The sequence below is a fragment of the Mus pahari genome, chromosome 13 (genome assembly GCF_900095145.1).
Source record: "Mus pahari chromosome 13, PAHARI_EIJ_v1.1, whole genome shotgun sequence".
Lineage (NCBI taxonomy): Eukaryota > Metazoa > Chordata > Mammalia > Rodentia > Muridae > Mus > Mus pahari.
Window position 1 is genome coordinate 56391358 of NC_034602.1, and position 12387 is coordinate 56403744.

General features: G+C 44.2%; 1 protein-coding gene across 2 annotated transcripts in view; it reads left to right on the top strand.

Annotated features, from left to right (window-relative positions):
• Window positions 1-7756, top strand: part of Lias (lipoic acid synthetase) — a 16487-nt gene extending 8731 nt beyond the window's left edge. For both annotated transcript variants that reach the window (XM_021210797.2, XM_029545425.1), the window contains 4 exons: window positions 2317-2462; window positions 3701-3771; window positions 4909-5020; window positions 7312-7756. In XM_021210797.2, coding sequence (XP_021066456.1) covers window positions 2317-2462; window positions 3701-3771; window positions 4909-5020; window positions 7312-7370 — 388 coding nt within the window. In that variant the 3' untranslated portion in view covers window positions 7371-7756. The remainder of the gene's footprint in view (window positions 1-2316; window positions 2463-3700; window positions 3772-4908; window positions 5021-7311) is intronic.
• Window positions 7757-12387: the final 4631 nt, after the last annotated feature.

Sequence of the window (12387 nt, forward strand, 5' to 3'; positions counted from 1 at the left end):
AGAGAAACCCTGTCTCGAACCCCCCCCCCCAAAAAAAAAAGCCCTGAGTGATACTGTACACCTTTAATCCAAGGACACAGGAGGCAGAAGCAGGTGGGTCTCTGTGTTCAAGGCCAGCCTATCCAACAATTCAAGGCCAGGCAGCTACATACCTGTCTCAAAACAAACACCCCCCCAACTTATACTCACACACAAGAAAGTAGACACTATGCTCTATTCTTCCTATTACTCTTAGGTGTTAGGAATTATGAAGGAATTAGGAATTCTACATAATGAGTATATTCAGATTTCAGAAAAATTCGAGTATTTTAGCTGCAGACAAGATTAATGTTTTCCTTTAACTTTATCGGGTATTTGACTGTGATTTAATTAGCTAATCTTCATTGTTCTGTGTCTCAAATCTACAAGAAGTTACAGTGAATGCTACCAAGCACATTGCTCCTGGATTATAAGCATTCCAGAGCACAGCGTTAATCCAGTGGAGAAATATTTTGTCAGAAATAATTCTGGGCTGGCCAGAGGACTCAGCAGGCGAGGTGTGTGTTTGTGAGCTAGATGGCATGAGTTCAATCCCCGGAGCCCACGTGGTGGAAGAGAACTAATTCCAGCAAAGCTGTCCTACTGTCCACAGGTGCTATTGTGTTTACACACACATGCACACACACACGCACACACGCACGTATCTTGCTAAGTGTAGTGGCACCCAGCTGCCATCCTCGCCTGGCACACGTGCACACCCATGTACAAGTCAGGAGGTTGAGGGGAGAGGGCTGCAAGTTCAAGGCCAACAACATGGCCAGCATGACTGTCTCACAAAGTATCAGTTTTTTTTTGTTTTGTTTTGTTTTTTTTCGAGACAGGTTTTCTCTGTGTAGCCTTGGCTGTCCTGGAACTCACTCTGTAAACCAGGCTGGCCTCGAACTCAGAAATCCGCCTGCCTCTGCCTCCCAAGTGCTGGGATTAAAGGCGTGCGCCACCAGGCCCGGCCAAGTATCAGTTTTCTATACTGTCAGTTTTATGACGTTTTTAAATTGCTGTGTTTTAACTTGCATTTGTGTGTGCATGTGTGCAAGGACACAGACATTTATGTACAAGCCAAAGACAGCTTATTGGTTGTTGGCTTTTTTCTTGTATATGGGTGTGTTTCCTGTGTACTGTGCACATGCAGAGCCTCTGGAAGCCAGAGACCAGAGGCCAGAAGATGATGTCAGTCCCCTGGGACTAGTTGTTAGCTCTTGTGGTACTGGAAATTGAGCCTGAATCTTCTGGAATAGCGGCCAGTTTTCTGAACCAACCACTTAAAACAGAACAAAATCCACCACACAAGGCTGCATTAGGATTCAGCCGAGTGCTCATGTTACCTGAGTTCCTGCTAGCCTGTTGCCTTTCTTCTCATTTAAGCCATAGTGCTTTGGCCACTGTTGAAGAGCAGCACCCAGCCTGTTCCAACCCTGTGGCCATATCGCCAGCAGTGGGTGCCAGACTCCTGGTTTCACTTCAGAAACCTTATCCTGCCAGTGAAAATTCCAGAATACTTTTCCTCCGAGCCTGCAGTGCTAGTCCTTGCCAGCAGGGGGCAGTCCAACCTGCAGGAAGGAAATCTAATAAGTCTCAGCCCCCAAAGTGAATGTGCCCTCCTTGGAGGTTTGTCTTGACTTCTGCCCAACTTCATTTCTTGCAAGAAGTCATTATAATTTTGAGTTTCTTGAGTTTCAGAATTCTAATTTTTTTTTTTTTTTTTTTTTGCTTTTCGAGACAGGGTTTCTCTGTGTAACCCTGTCCTGGAACTCACTCTGTAGACCAGGCTGGCCTCAAACTCAGAAATTCGCCTGCCTCTGCCTCCCAAGTGCTGGAATTAAATTCGTGTACCATGCCTGGCAACCAAGTGATTTCTAGCCTGGTTTTCGCTGTCTCAAGACTTGGGAGGCTTAAAGAGTTGACAGACCTAGGAAGCCCAGTGAAGAGTGGTTTTCTTTTCAGTGTTAATAAACTTTGTGCACTACTACTGACACATATGCTCAGTGAATCGTATATTCTAGAGCAGTGGGTCTCAACCTTCATAATGAGACCCTTTAATACAGCTCCTCATCTTGTGGGGACCACTAACTATAATATAGTCTTTGTGGCTGATTCACAGGTGTAATTTTGCTACTGTTATCAATAGTAAACACTGGTATTTTTTTGATGGTCTCAGGCAACCCTGTGAAAGGCTGAGAAGCACTCTTGTAGAATGTGCTTTCTGGGCTTCCCGCTTGCTTTCATAACAGTGGAGTTGGTTGAGCTTGTTTTGTCACTGAGAGCCACTCTGTTTTCCAGGAAAGTTCGTGATCCCCGGGCCAATTTTGACCAGTCTCTTCGTGTATTGAAACATGCCAAGGAGGTCCAGCCTGACGTTGTTTCCAAAACATCGATAATGCTGGGCCTGGGTGAGACAGACGAGCAAGTCTATGCCACGATGAAAGGTAAAGAAGCCAAAAACAAAACCTTCCCCATTTCCCTCGAGTGATAGTGGGAACTCCACTCTAAAGAACCAGTTAGCTTATGCCTCCTCCATGGTCGTCAATGTCATGGCCCTGAGAACAGAGCACCTGCTGCAGGTGCGGGAGCACCCCTGCCTCCGTGTCCACCTGCTGCAGGTGCAGGCCAGCGGGAGCACCCCTGATTCCATGTCCAGAACCAGAAAGGACATGGATACAAACGGCAGCATGCGAGGAAAGGGAGCCTTCCTAGGTCATGGAATGTGTGCATTTAGCCCTCTTCATCTTCACCTGTTCAGTAAAAACAGGATTTCATCCAGTCTTCTCTTTCTCCCTCCCGATGGCTTGAGAGGCAGTTAGGTACCAGGCATTGGTGGCTTGCCTACCAAGTACATCCAACAGAGATGGACTCTGGTAGCCAGAGCTCAAGCCACACTCTGAGAACAATCCTGCTCACCGAGGAAAACCCTAGTACAGCGTGCTTGGCTCAGATGATTGCTTTTGCTTCAGAACCGTAGTTCCTTTGCCTTTTGTTTCTCATTCAGGTAGAGCTGGAGTCCTTAAGACTTTAGGGCTCATGAGATGGCTCAGCTGTTAAAGAAGATAAGAGTTCAGTTCCTAGCAATCATGGCTGTCTTTCCAGCCATGAAGAAAAAAGAAAAGAAAAAGAAAAAAAAATTGAATGTAGGCTTAAGCATTTAGGATTAAGAGAGACACAGTAAAGGAAGATAACACACCGCCAGGCTTGGCCATGGCTTCTCAAGAGTCATCTCCCTTCGCCTTTTATGCCTAACAGATGTCTGCTCCAAATCCTCTCCTCCTATTTTAGCTTTTATTTGATAGCATTAAATGCACTTGTCGTTTTTTTCCCTCTGTACCTCTAGCTGTCCTGGAACTCACTCTATAGACAAGGCTGGGCTTGAACTCAGAGATCTGCCTACATCTGCTTCCCAAGTGCTGGGATTAAAGGCATGCGCCCCCAGGTCCAGCCTTATATTTTTCCCTGTCTCCCAGTTTCACACTACTGTGGTCATTGCTGTGTTTCCAATTCTCAATGGAATCCATGGCTCGATGTTTTTGAATGAATGGCGTTTCTCCCATCTTCTATTGCCTATAACAGTCACAGGCCACAGCGTGCAAGTCCCCCTTACAGGACCCGTGCTTATATCTGTAATTGTAACTGAACACCTGCTAAGTGGAATCTTTGCTTTTTCCCCTTTCAGCTCTCCGTGCAGCCGACGTGGACTGTTTAACTCTAGGGCAGTATATGCAGCCAACAAAGCGCCACCTTAAGGTACAAATGTCTGAGTTGCAAAATATTTTCTTAGTAATTTGAAGTAAATTTTCATTGTCCACAGGTAGAAATTAGAAACCATTAGCTTTTTAGGGTAATGTCTGTGTGTATGTCGAAGTTTCCATCTTATTGCCATGTAGAGCAGCAGTGCTGGTACTGTTACACAAACTGTTCCAGAGTTGAGAGTTGGGAGATAGTACTTCCGGGCATTTGGTGGTCCTGTGACTTAGTGCCAGTTGCCCAAGAGTCAAAGCTGACTTAAGAAAAGAAAGGCAGTTTTCTGTTTCTACGATGGAGCGTTTATTTACTGGATACTATTGTGTGGAGTAGTAGTGTGTGCTGTAGTGAGCTCGGGCTGTAGCTCTGTGGTAGACCCTAGCATGTGTGAGGCCCAGGTCCAACCCCTAGTACTGCCAAACAAAGAAAAATAACACATGCCAGGATCAGTGCTGAACATAACTAACATACAAGCTGAATTGGTCTTTCCTCAGGCATCTTATACGAGGTCTTGGAGTGACATTAAAGTGCTTGCAGACTGAGGTCAAGTCCCAGAACACACTTTTTTCCCCTTAAGTCAGGAATGGTGGAGTATGCTTATAATCCCAGCACAGGGGAGATGGAAACAGGTAGATTCCTGGGGCTCTCTGGCCGGCCAGCCTGATCTACTTAAGAGGCCCAGGCCACTGGGGGGGGGGCCTTGTAGCATAAGAAGGAGAGGAGTGCCCGAGGAGCAGCTTCCAAAATTGTCTCTGACCTGTACACATGTGCGTGAGCACCCACAAAAGTGTGCATGCACACACATACATACACACACACACACACACACACACACACACACACAGAATCTTATAGGCACAACCAGTTCTGGCTTCTACTGTTAATAAATGAAGACCAAATATAAATGATCTCTATATTCTTGTTTTCTTTACCCTTGGAACAGCTGATGTAGTACAAAGTGTTCTTCTTCCTCTCTAATTCCTCTGTGCTTACGCTCTGATAGAATCCAACAAATAATCCAACAAAGGTGGGGGGTCTGGGTGAGTGATGAGCCATTCCAAATACATGGGTATAGACTTATATAGAATCAGAATCACTAAGAATTCTGGAGTCTGGTCTAAAGTGATTGTTTACATCAAGGTTGAAGAATATGTTACTCCTGAGAAGTTCAAATACTGGGAAAAAGTAGGGAATGAACTTGGATTTCACTATACAGCAAGTGGCCCTTTGGTGCGATCTTCATATAAAGCAGGTAAGTTGACTTCAGGGGGTGGCTCTGTTCAGTCCATTAACTCCCCACAGCAGTGTCCACCCGAAAACGCCAACGCTCCAAAGCAAGTTACAATGGCTGTGGTTGTCTCTTACCAGGGGAATAAAAAGAGGTCTTCCTTTCCTAGAAGGTCTCTCATAGCTTTGCTCCATAGGGTCATACTAAAAATCTTCTCTTTAGTTTCATTTGTTTCTCAGACACATCCTCACTGTTCTCGATATCTCAGCCATTTGACAAGAACACACACCATTTGCGTAGTTGGTTATTCCATGTGTGACTTTCAATAGTGAATCTCCCAGAAACAGAGCATAGCCCATGTGATACAGTTTTCTAGGAACTGCATATTCATTTGACAGTGGTGCCTGCTGCATCTCCATGCTGCATCGAAAGCATTGCTTCTTGCACAGTTAATCTCATTGTTGATCCCCTAGACGTAAAAGAGAAAACTAAAATCATTTTATCCCTAAACAACTTTTTAGTGGTTTTACTAACTTATTTTTTACTTTTTTTTTAAAAAGATTTATTTATTTATCTCATGTATGTAAGTACATTGTCGCTGTCTTCAGATAAGCTAAAAGAGGGCATCAAATCTCATTACGGGTGGTTGTGAGCCACCATGTGGTTGCTGGGATTTGAACTCAGGACCTTCAGAGAGCAATCAGTGCTCTTACCCACCGAGCCATTTTGCCAGCCCTGAGATTCTTAAAATTAATAAAAATTACAGGAATTTGGTTTAGCACTGACTAACAGGCTGTGAATTAGAAGTGAGAGTTAAACAGGATGGCTGGCAGGTTGGAATACATACAATACATACATACATACAATATATACATAAAATACATGCATATACATACAATAATATTATATATGCAATACATGCATACATGTACATATATGATGCATACAATATATACATAAAATACATGAATATGCATACAATGATATACATGTACATACATGCATGCACATATATACAATATGTACATAAAATACATGCATACATGTGCATACATACATCATACATACATGCATACATACATAGGCTAAAAGCAATATTAGCTTCTAGAAATGGTACCTAAAGTAGTATTTATTTTGTTTTTTGTCTTTTCTTTTTTGTGGTGAGTGGTTGTTAATTTCTTTGTTTAGAGACACAGTCTCACTGTATAGTCTTTGCTGACCTGGAAGTCATCATGTAGGTCAGACTGGCCTCAAACTCACAGCCTGTGCCTGCCTGTGCCTACATCCAAGGTCTGGGATTAAAGGTGTGAGCAGGCGTGTTCGGCATAACGTAATATTTAAAAGGAAATTTCCAACATTTGTAAGGAAATGAATTATGATCTTTTAGTGTTTTCAAAGTCACTACTAAGAGATAGAATGCTAGTGTGTAGAGCATGGGCCCCAGATGGCGGGCTCCAGTCTGGTGACCTTTATTCTGTGCCTACCAGATTTAGAGGAAGGACTGAGCAGTACAGATTAGATGCTCAGGATCCTCGGTGATCGTATCAGATGATGGTCTTGCTCTGATTGTACTTGTAAGATGACAGAGAGGAGCTGACCCGACTCCTCATGAAATGAAGCCTGTGGGGCCACTCTGCTGCCAGAAGTGGAAGCGGAAGCGTGCGCTCATCTGAAGCTGCACTGGATGGAGCCTAAGGGGCTGGAAGGGCGTGTGCCCCTCAGCGCACGCACGAGCTCAGGCTCCAGCAGCATGGGCTCCAAAAGCCCATTATGGAAGCAGAGCTGGCTTCCCTGGAGAGGGAGGGAGGGAGAGATTCCATCAGATGAGTGCTCCGCTGCAGGGAGGGCCGCTTTCTAAGCATCAGCTCGGGCTAACGATGGCGGAACTGCTCTCTGGAAAGACTGTCAGCGGTGAGGGATAGTCAGCCTTCACCACAGTGGGGCGAGCATACAGAAGCAGACCCACGGGCTCAGTGGGCCGTCTTCCAGAACACTTGGGTACGGGAAGGAATAATAGCTGAGAGTGTAGAGATGAAACAATCCCTTATGGTCCCTGAGCAGGCCTGTGCTGTTACAGAGAGAGGAAAGGGGAGGGGAGATGTGGTAATACTTTACAGTCTCAAAAAATAATAAATTAAACCAAAACAACCGGGGAAATGCCAAAGATAAGGAGTACTTAGGTGATAGAAATATAGCCTTTGAAATCTGAGACGAGGGAAGTGCCAGTAAACACGAGTGTTGTGTGTGAGGGCGGGATTCTGAAACTGCAGCTTGTGGCGGCTTGCTTATTCATGCTTTTTTTTTTCCCTAAATAGGTGAATTTTTCCTGAAAAATCTAGTGGCTAGAAGAAAAACAAAAGCTTCTAAAGTGTAGTCAAGCCTTCAAGATCACAGGAGGGTTACGATTTTGCTTCCAGTTGGTGTGAGGGCGATGTCATCCTGGCAGGATTCCTGTGCATGCAGGCCAGCACCGTTCTGAAGTGTCTGATGGCCGATGCAGGCGTAATGGCGTATACCTGTAATTCCACCCAGGAAAAAAAAGGGAAAGGAAAAGAAAAAGAAAAAAGAAGGAAGAAAAGAAGCCCATAACCCTGTAGGCTATACACATTTAGTGATAATTCATTGACTTCTTGCCAACCTTTGTCCTCATCCTTGTCAGTGATGATGTGATCATAGAACATCTTTGAATGGTTTGCTGTTGCCATGTAATTCAAAAGTCTACTAACATTTAGAAGATCTTATAAATTACAGTAACCCATATGAAATTTCTTTTCTAAAAATTTATTTTTATTTGCTTGCCCGTGTGTGTGTGTATGTGTGTGTGTGTTGTGTGTGTGCATAGTTAGAGGAACACATGTATCTACACACATATGGACTCCTTGACATAATAATCTTTTTTAAAACCCTGCATAGATAAGTCAGCCCCAGTGTAGAGTTGGGAAGGCTCATGACCTCCCACTAGTGTCAGTAGCTAAGGAGGGGAGGCAGTTTTCTTTGAGGGTGTGGCCTCTGTGTGGACCATGCTCTAGAGCAGTGGCTCTCAACCTTCCTAACGCTGAGACCCTTTAATACAGTTCCCCAACCATAAAATTATTTTTGTTGCTACTTCATTATCATGACTTTGCTACTGTTCATGAGTTGTAATGTAAATATCTGATATACAGGGTATCGCGACCCTCACCCTCCCTCTGGGGGCGAGCCTCTATGGTCCTGATGGGCACTTCCTCTTACAGGGATATCAGCCAGCATTCCAGTCATTACATACCCATGCACTCTGCTCTCCACAAACGGCATAGAGCCTCCGGGCCACCGCTGGCTCCTTCCTACTCTTGTTTTATTGAATTACACAGCCCCTACCGGTACCTCTTGCTATCCTTAGTTCCTTACAAAAAGAGTACACCCGTGTGCACAGGATGAGACGTGACGGCACACACCTTGAACCTCAGCAGTTGTGTGGAAGATTGCCGAGCTGAAGGCCAGCCTGGGTCAAGCCTTTATTATCTGTCCTTCCAAACTTGATGTGGACTCTTTGTTGTTTGTTGAGACAGGGTCTCATGCAGCCTCAGACTGGCTGTGTAGTAGAGGATGACTCCTGATGTCCTGGCTCTGTCCCTAAGTGCTGTGACCACAGACCTGCAACACTAGCTGGTCAGGAGTACATTCTTACACCAGCACTTTGGAGGTAATGGAGAATAGTGTTCGAGGCCAGTCTAGACTGCAGCAAAGCCACCCAAAGTCACCTTCCTTACCTGCCGCAAGCAATCTTCTGTTCCTCATGTTCCTCTTTAACTCCAGACCAAAAACCAGCTTTTATTTTCCCATGTGTTGTGTGTGTCCTGAGACAGGCTCTCACTGTGTAGCAGAGGTTATCTCGGAACTCACTTCTGTAGTCTAGGCTGTCCTAGAACTCCTGGCATCTGCCTGCTCTACCTCCCAAGGGCTCATGTTACAGGGAGGGAGCCACTCCACTCAGCCTCCTGCCTCTTTTTGTTGTTGCTAAATTTTAAAATAAGATCTACTTTTTAAAATTATTTGTATGTGTGTTAGCTCACATAATTACTTGTATCTGTGTGTGGGTGCCCATGTAGGGCAGAAGCACTGGGTCCAAGCAAGCCACATCCCTGGCTCCCTAACCTTTTTTTTTTTCTTTTAATTATTATTATTTTCTTTATTTACATTTCAAATGCTATCCCGAAAGTTCCCTATACCCCCACACACACCCCTGCTCCCCTACCCACCCACTCCCACTACTTGGCCCAGGCCTTCCCTTGTGATGGGTCATATGAAGTTTGCAAGACCAAGGGGCCTCTCTTCCCAGTGATGCCGATTAGGCCATCTGCTACATATGCAGCTAGAGACACAAGCTCAGGGGGTACTGGATAGTTCATATTGTTGTTCCACCTACAGGGTTGCAGCCCCCTTCAGTTCCTTGGGTACTTTCTCTAGCTCCTCCATTGGGGACCCTGTGTTCCATCCAATAGCTGGCTGTGAGCATCCACTTCGGTGTTTGCCAGGCTCTGGCATAGCCTCACAAGAGGCCGCAATATCAGGGTCCCTTCAGCAGAATCTTGCTGGCATGTGCATTAGTATCTGGGTTTGGTGGCTGATGATGGGATGGATTCCCGGATGGGGTAGTCTCTGGATAGTCCATCCTTTCATCTTAGCTCTAAATTTTGTCTCTGTACCTGTATCCTTTCATGAGTATTTTGCTCCTTATTCTAGGGAGGAATGAAGTATCTACACGATGGTCATTCTTCTTGGTTTTCTTGTGTTTTGCATAATGTATCTTGGGTAGGCTCCCTAACCTTTATCCTAAGTACTGATTTATTTAAATCTTACATGGAATCGGTTATCCACACTACCTACTTTACAATATAGCCACATAAAGTTTCCTTTGTAAGACGCAAGGTAAACAAAGACAAGATTCTAAGTCAGAAGATAAATTGAGCTTTATTAGAACTTTCTCAGGTCATGGCTATCCATATCACTGCCTCTCTGTGCCAGTGGACTCTTAATAACACTCTACTCCTGATATTAGAGTGTGCTCAGCAGCAAGCAAGAACATCTCTTCAAACAGGTTCTGTTAATCATGGGCATTTACATCGCCAAACAGCAAGAGCGTGTCAGAGATGACTTAGTGGTTCAAGGAAGCCACTAGAAACCATCAGTCTTCAGCTCCTGCTCTCGAGGTGAGGCCAGCCCTGTACTTGGGTCCTCTCATCTTGGACACCCAAGACTGACATTTTCTGCCTGTACCACTAAGACCAGCCAGCGTATTGGTTTGTTTTAAAGATTTATTACTGTGTTCATGTGTGTATGTGTTCGTGTGTGTGTGTGTGTGTGTGTGTGTGTGTGTGTGGAGGGGAAGAACCTCAAGAAGAACATCAGCAAGTGCACACTTAACCACTGGGACATCTCTCTAGACCTATTTGTTTGTGTTTTTTGAAACAGGATCTCATATAGCCCAGGCTTGTCTCATTATGTAGTCAAGGCTATCCTTAAACTCCTGACCCTCCTGCTTCCACTCTCCAATTCTGCCACTTCAATTGTAGCTCTAGGATATGTGTCCAGAAGAGCACGTACCACAGAGTGCAGTGGAGGTCAGAGGACAACGCCATGGAATCGGGTCTCTTCTACCTTTGCATGGGCTTCGGGGATCAAATGCAGGCTTGTGTGGCAAGGAGTAAACTGTGTTCTTGGCTCTTAGCACTGTCTCTTTTCATTTCAAAAACTATTTCTTTTACATTTAAAAAAAAGTTTTTATTTTGTGTGTGTAGAGTAACTGTGTGATAAACACACACACACACACACAGTTTGTGTGCTTTACAGGGAGAGTGCAAGTCACAAGAAACTTGAAGCTGGTTCTCCTTCCACCATGTGGATCCTGGGAACCCAACTTGGTGGCAAGCATCTTTTTTACCCACTTGGCCACCTATTGGTCCTACATGTTCTTTTAAAAAAAAAAAAACAAAAAAAAACAAAAAAAAACCATGGTCTTTAATTCACACAAGGTCTCAAATCGATGTACCCATTTAAATGTTGAGTCACATATTTCTTCCCCATCATAAATAGCAAATTTCCTAGGCTTGTCTTTGGCCCATTTTCTTCCATTTGCATTTTTTCTACCTTTTGAACTATAACTGTATTCCACAATTATTTATTTATTTATTTTTCCACTCTAGGTACAGATGTGTCCTGCAATTAAAAAGGAATGCCTAATTTTTTTTAAAGATTTATTTATTTACTATATGTAAGTACACTGTAGCTGTCTTCAGACACTCCAGAAGAGGGAGTCAGATCTTGTTACAGATGGTTGTGAGCCACCATGTGGTTGCTGGGATTTGAACTCCGGACCTTCGGAAGAGCAGTCGGGTGCTCTTACCCACTGAGCCATCTCACCAGCCCCATGGAATGCCTAATTTTTTATTTTCTTGAGACAGTGTTTCTCTGTGGTCCTGGCAGACCTGGAACTTACTTTATAGGGATTAAAGGTGTGTGGCACTGTTAACTGGGATAGGAGTGCCTAATCTTAACTGCTTTAGCAAGACATCTTTGGGTTTATAATCCTATTGACAGGCATATACAGAGCAAATTCTAATCCATAAATTTATGCTCAGGAGTCTTACAAATAAGGGTTAATCCTTAAACCAAGATATGTTCTGATGTCTGCAAAGCTTTTCTGAGGGGCCAAATAGCCAATAGTTTTTGTGTTTTGAAGGCCAGGAGACAAAATTGAGGCTGTTGTGTAGGAAATTCTATAAGCATTTAAAATGTAACTATAGGGGCTGGAGAGGTGACTGGGTGGTTAAGAGCACTTGTTTCCGTTCCCATCACCCACATCATAGCTTATACAGCTGCTCATAACTCCAGGCCCAGGGGCTCTTCAATTTCTATTTTTCCTTTCACAGTTTCTAAAGGATGAGACATGTATCTGTGTAACAAGGTTTGTGTATCCTCAGTGCACACAGCATGACATGGAAACAACCATTGCAAAGGATCCATCAAGAAACAGAAAATAGAGGTCTGTAGATACGTCTCGGCCATTAAAACCACTGACTGCTCTTGCAGAGGACCAGGGCTCAGTTCCCAACACTCACACAATGGTTTACAGCCATCAATAACTCCAGTTCCACCGCGCATGGTGGCGCACATCTTTAATCCCAGCACTTGGGAGGCAGAGGCAGGCTGATTTCTGAGTTCGAGGCCAGCCTGGTCTACAGAGTGAGTTCCCAGGACAGCCAGAGTTACACAGAGAAACCCTGTCTCGAAAAACCAAAAAAAAAAAAAAAAAAAAAAAAAAAAACAAAACAAAACAAAACAAACCTCCAGTTCCAAGGAGTCTGATGCCATAGATCAGAAAACACTCATATACATAAAAATAAGTAAACATA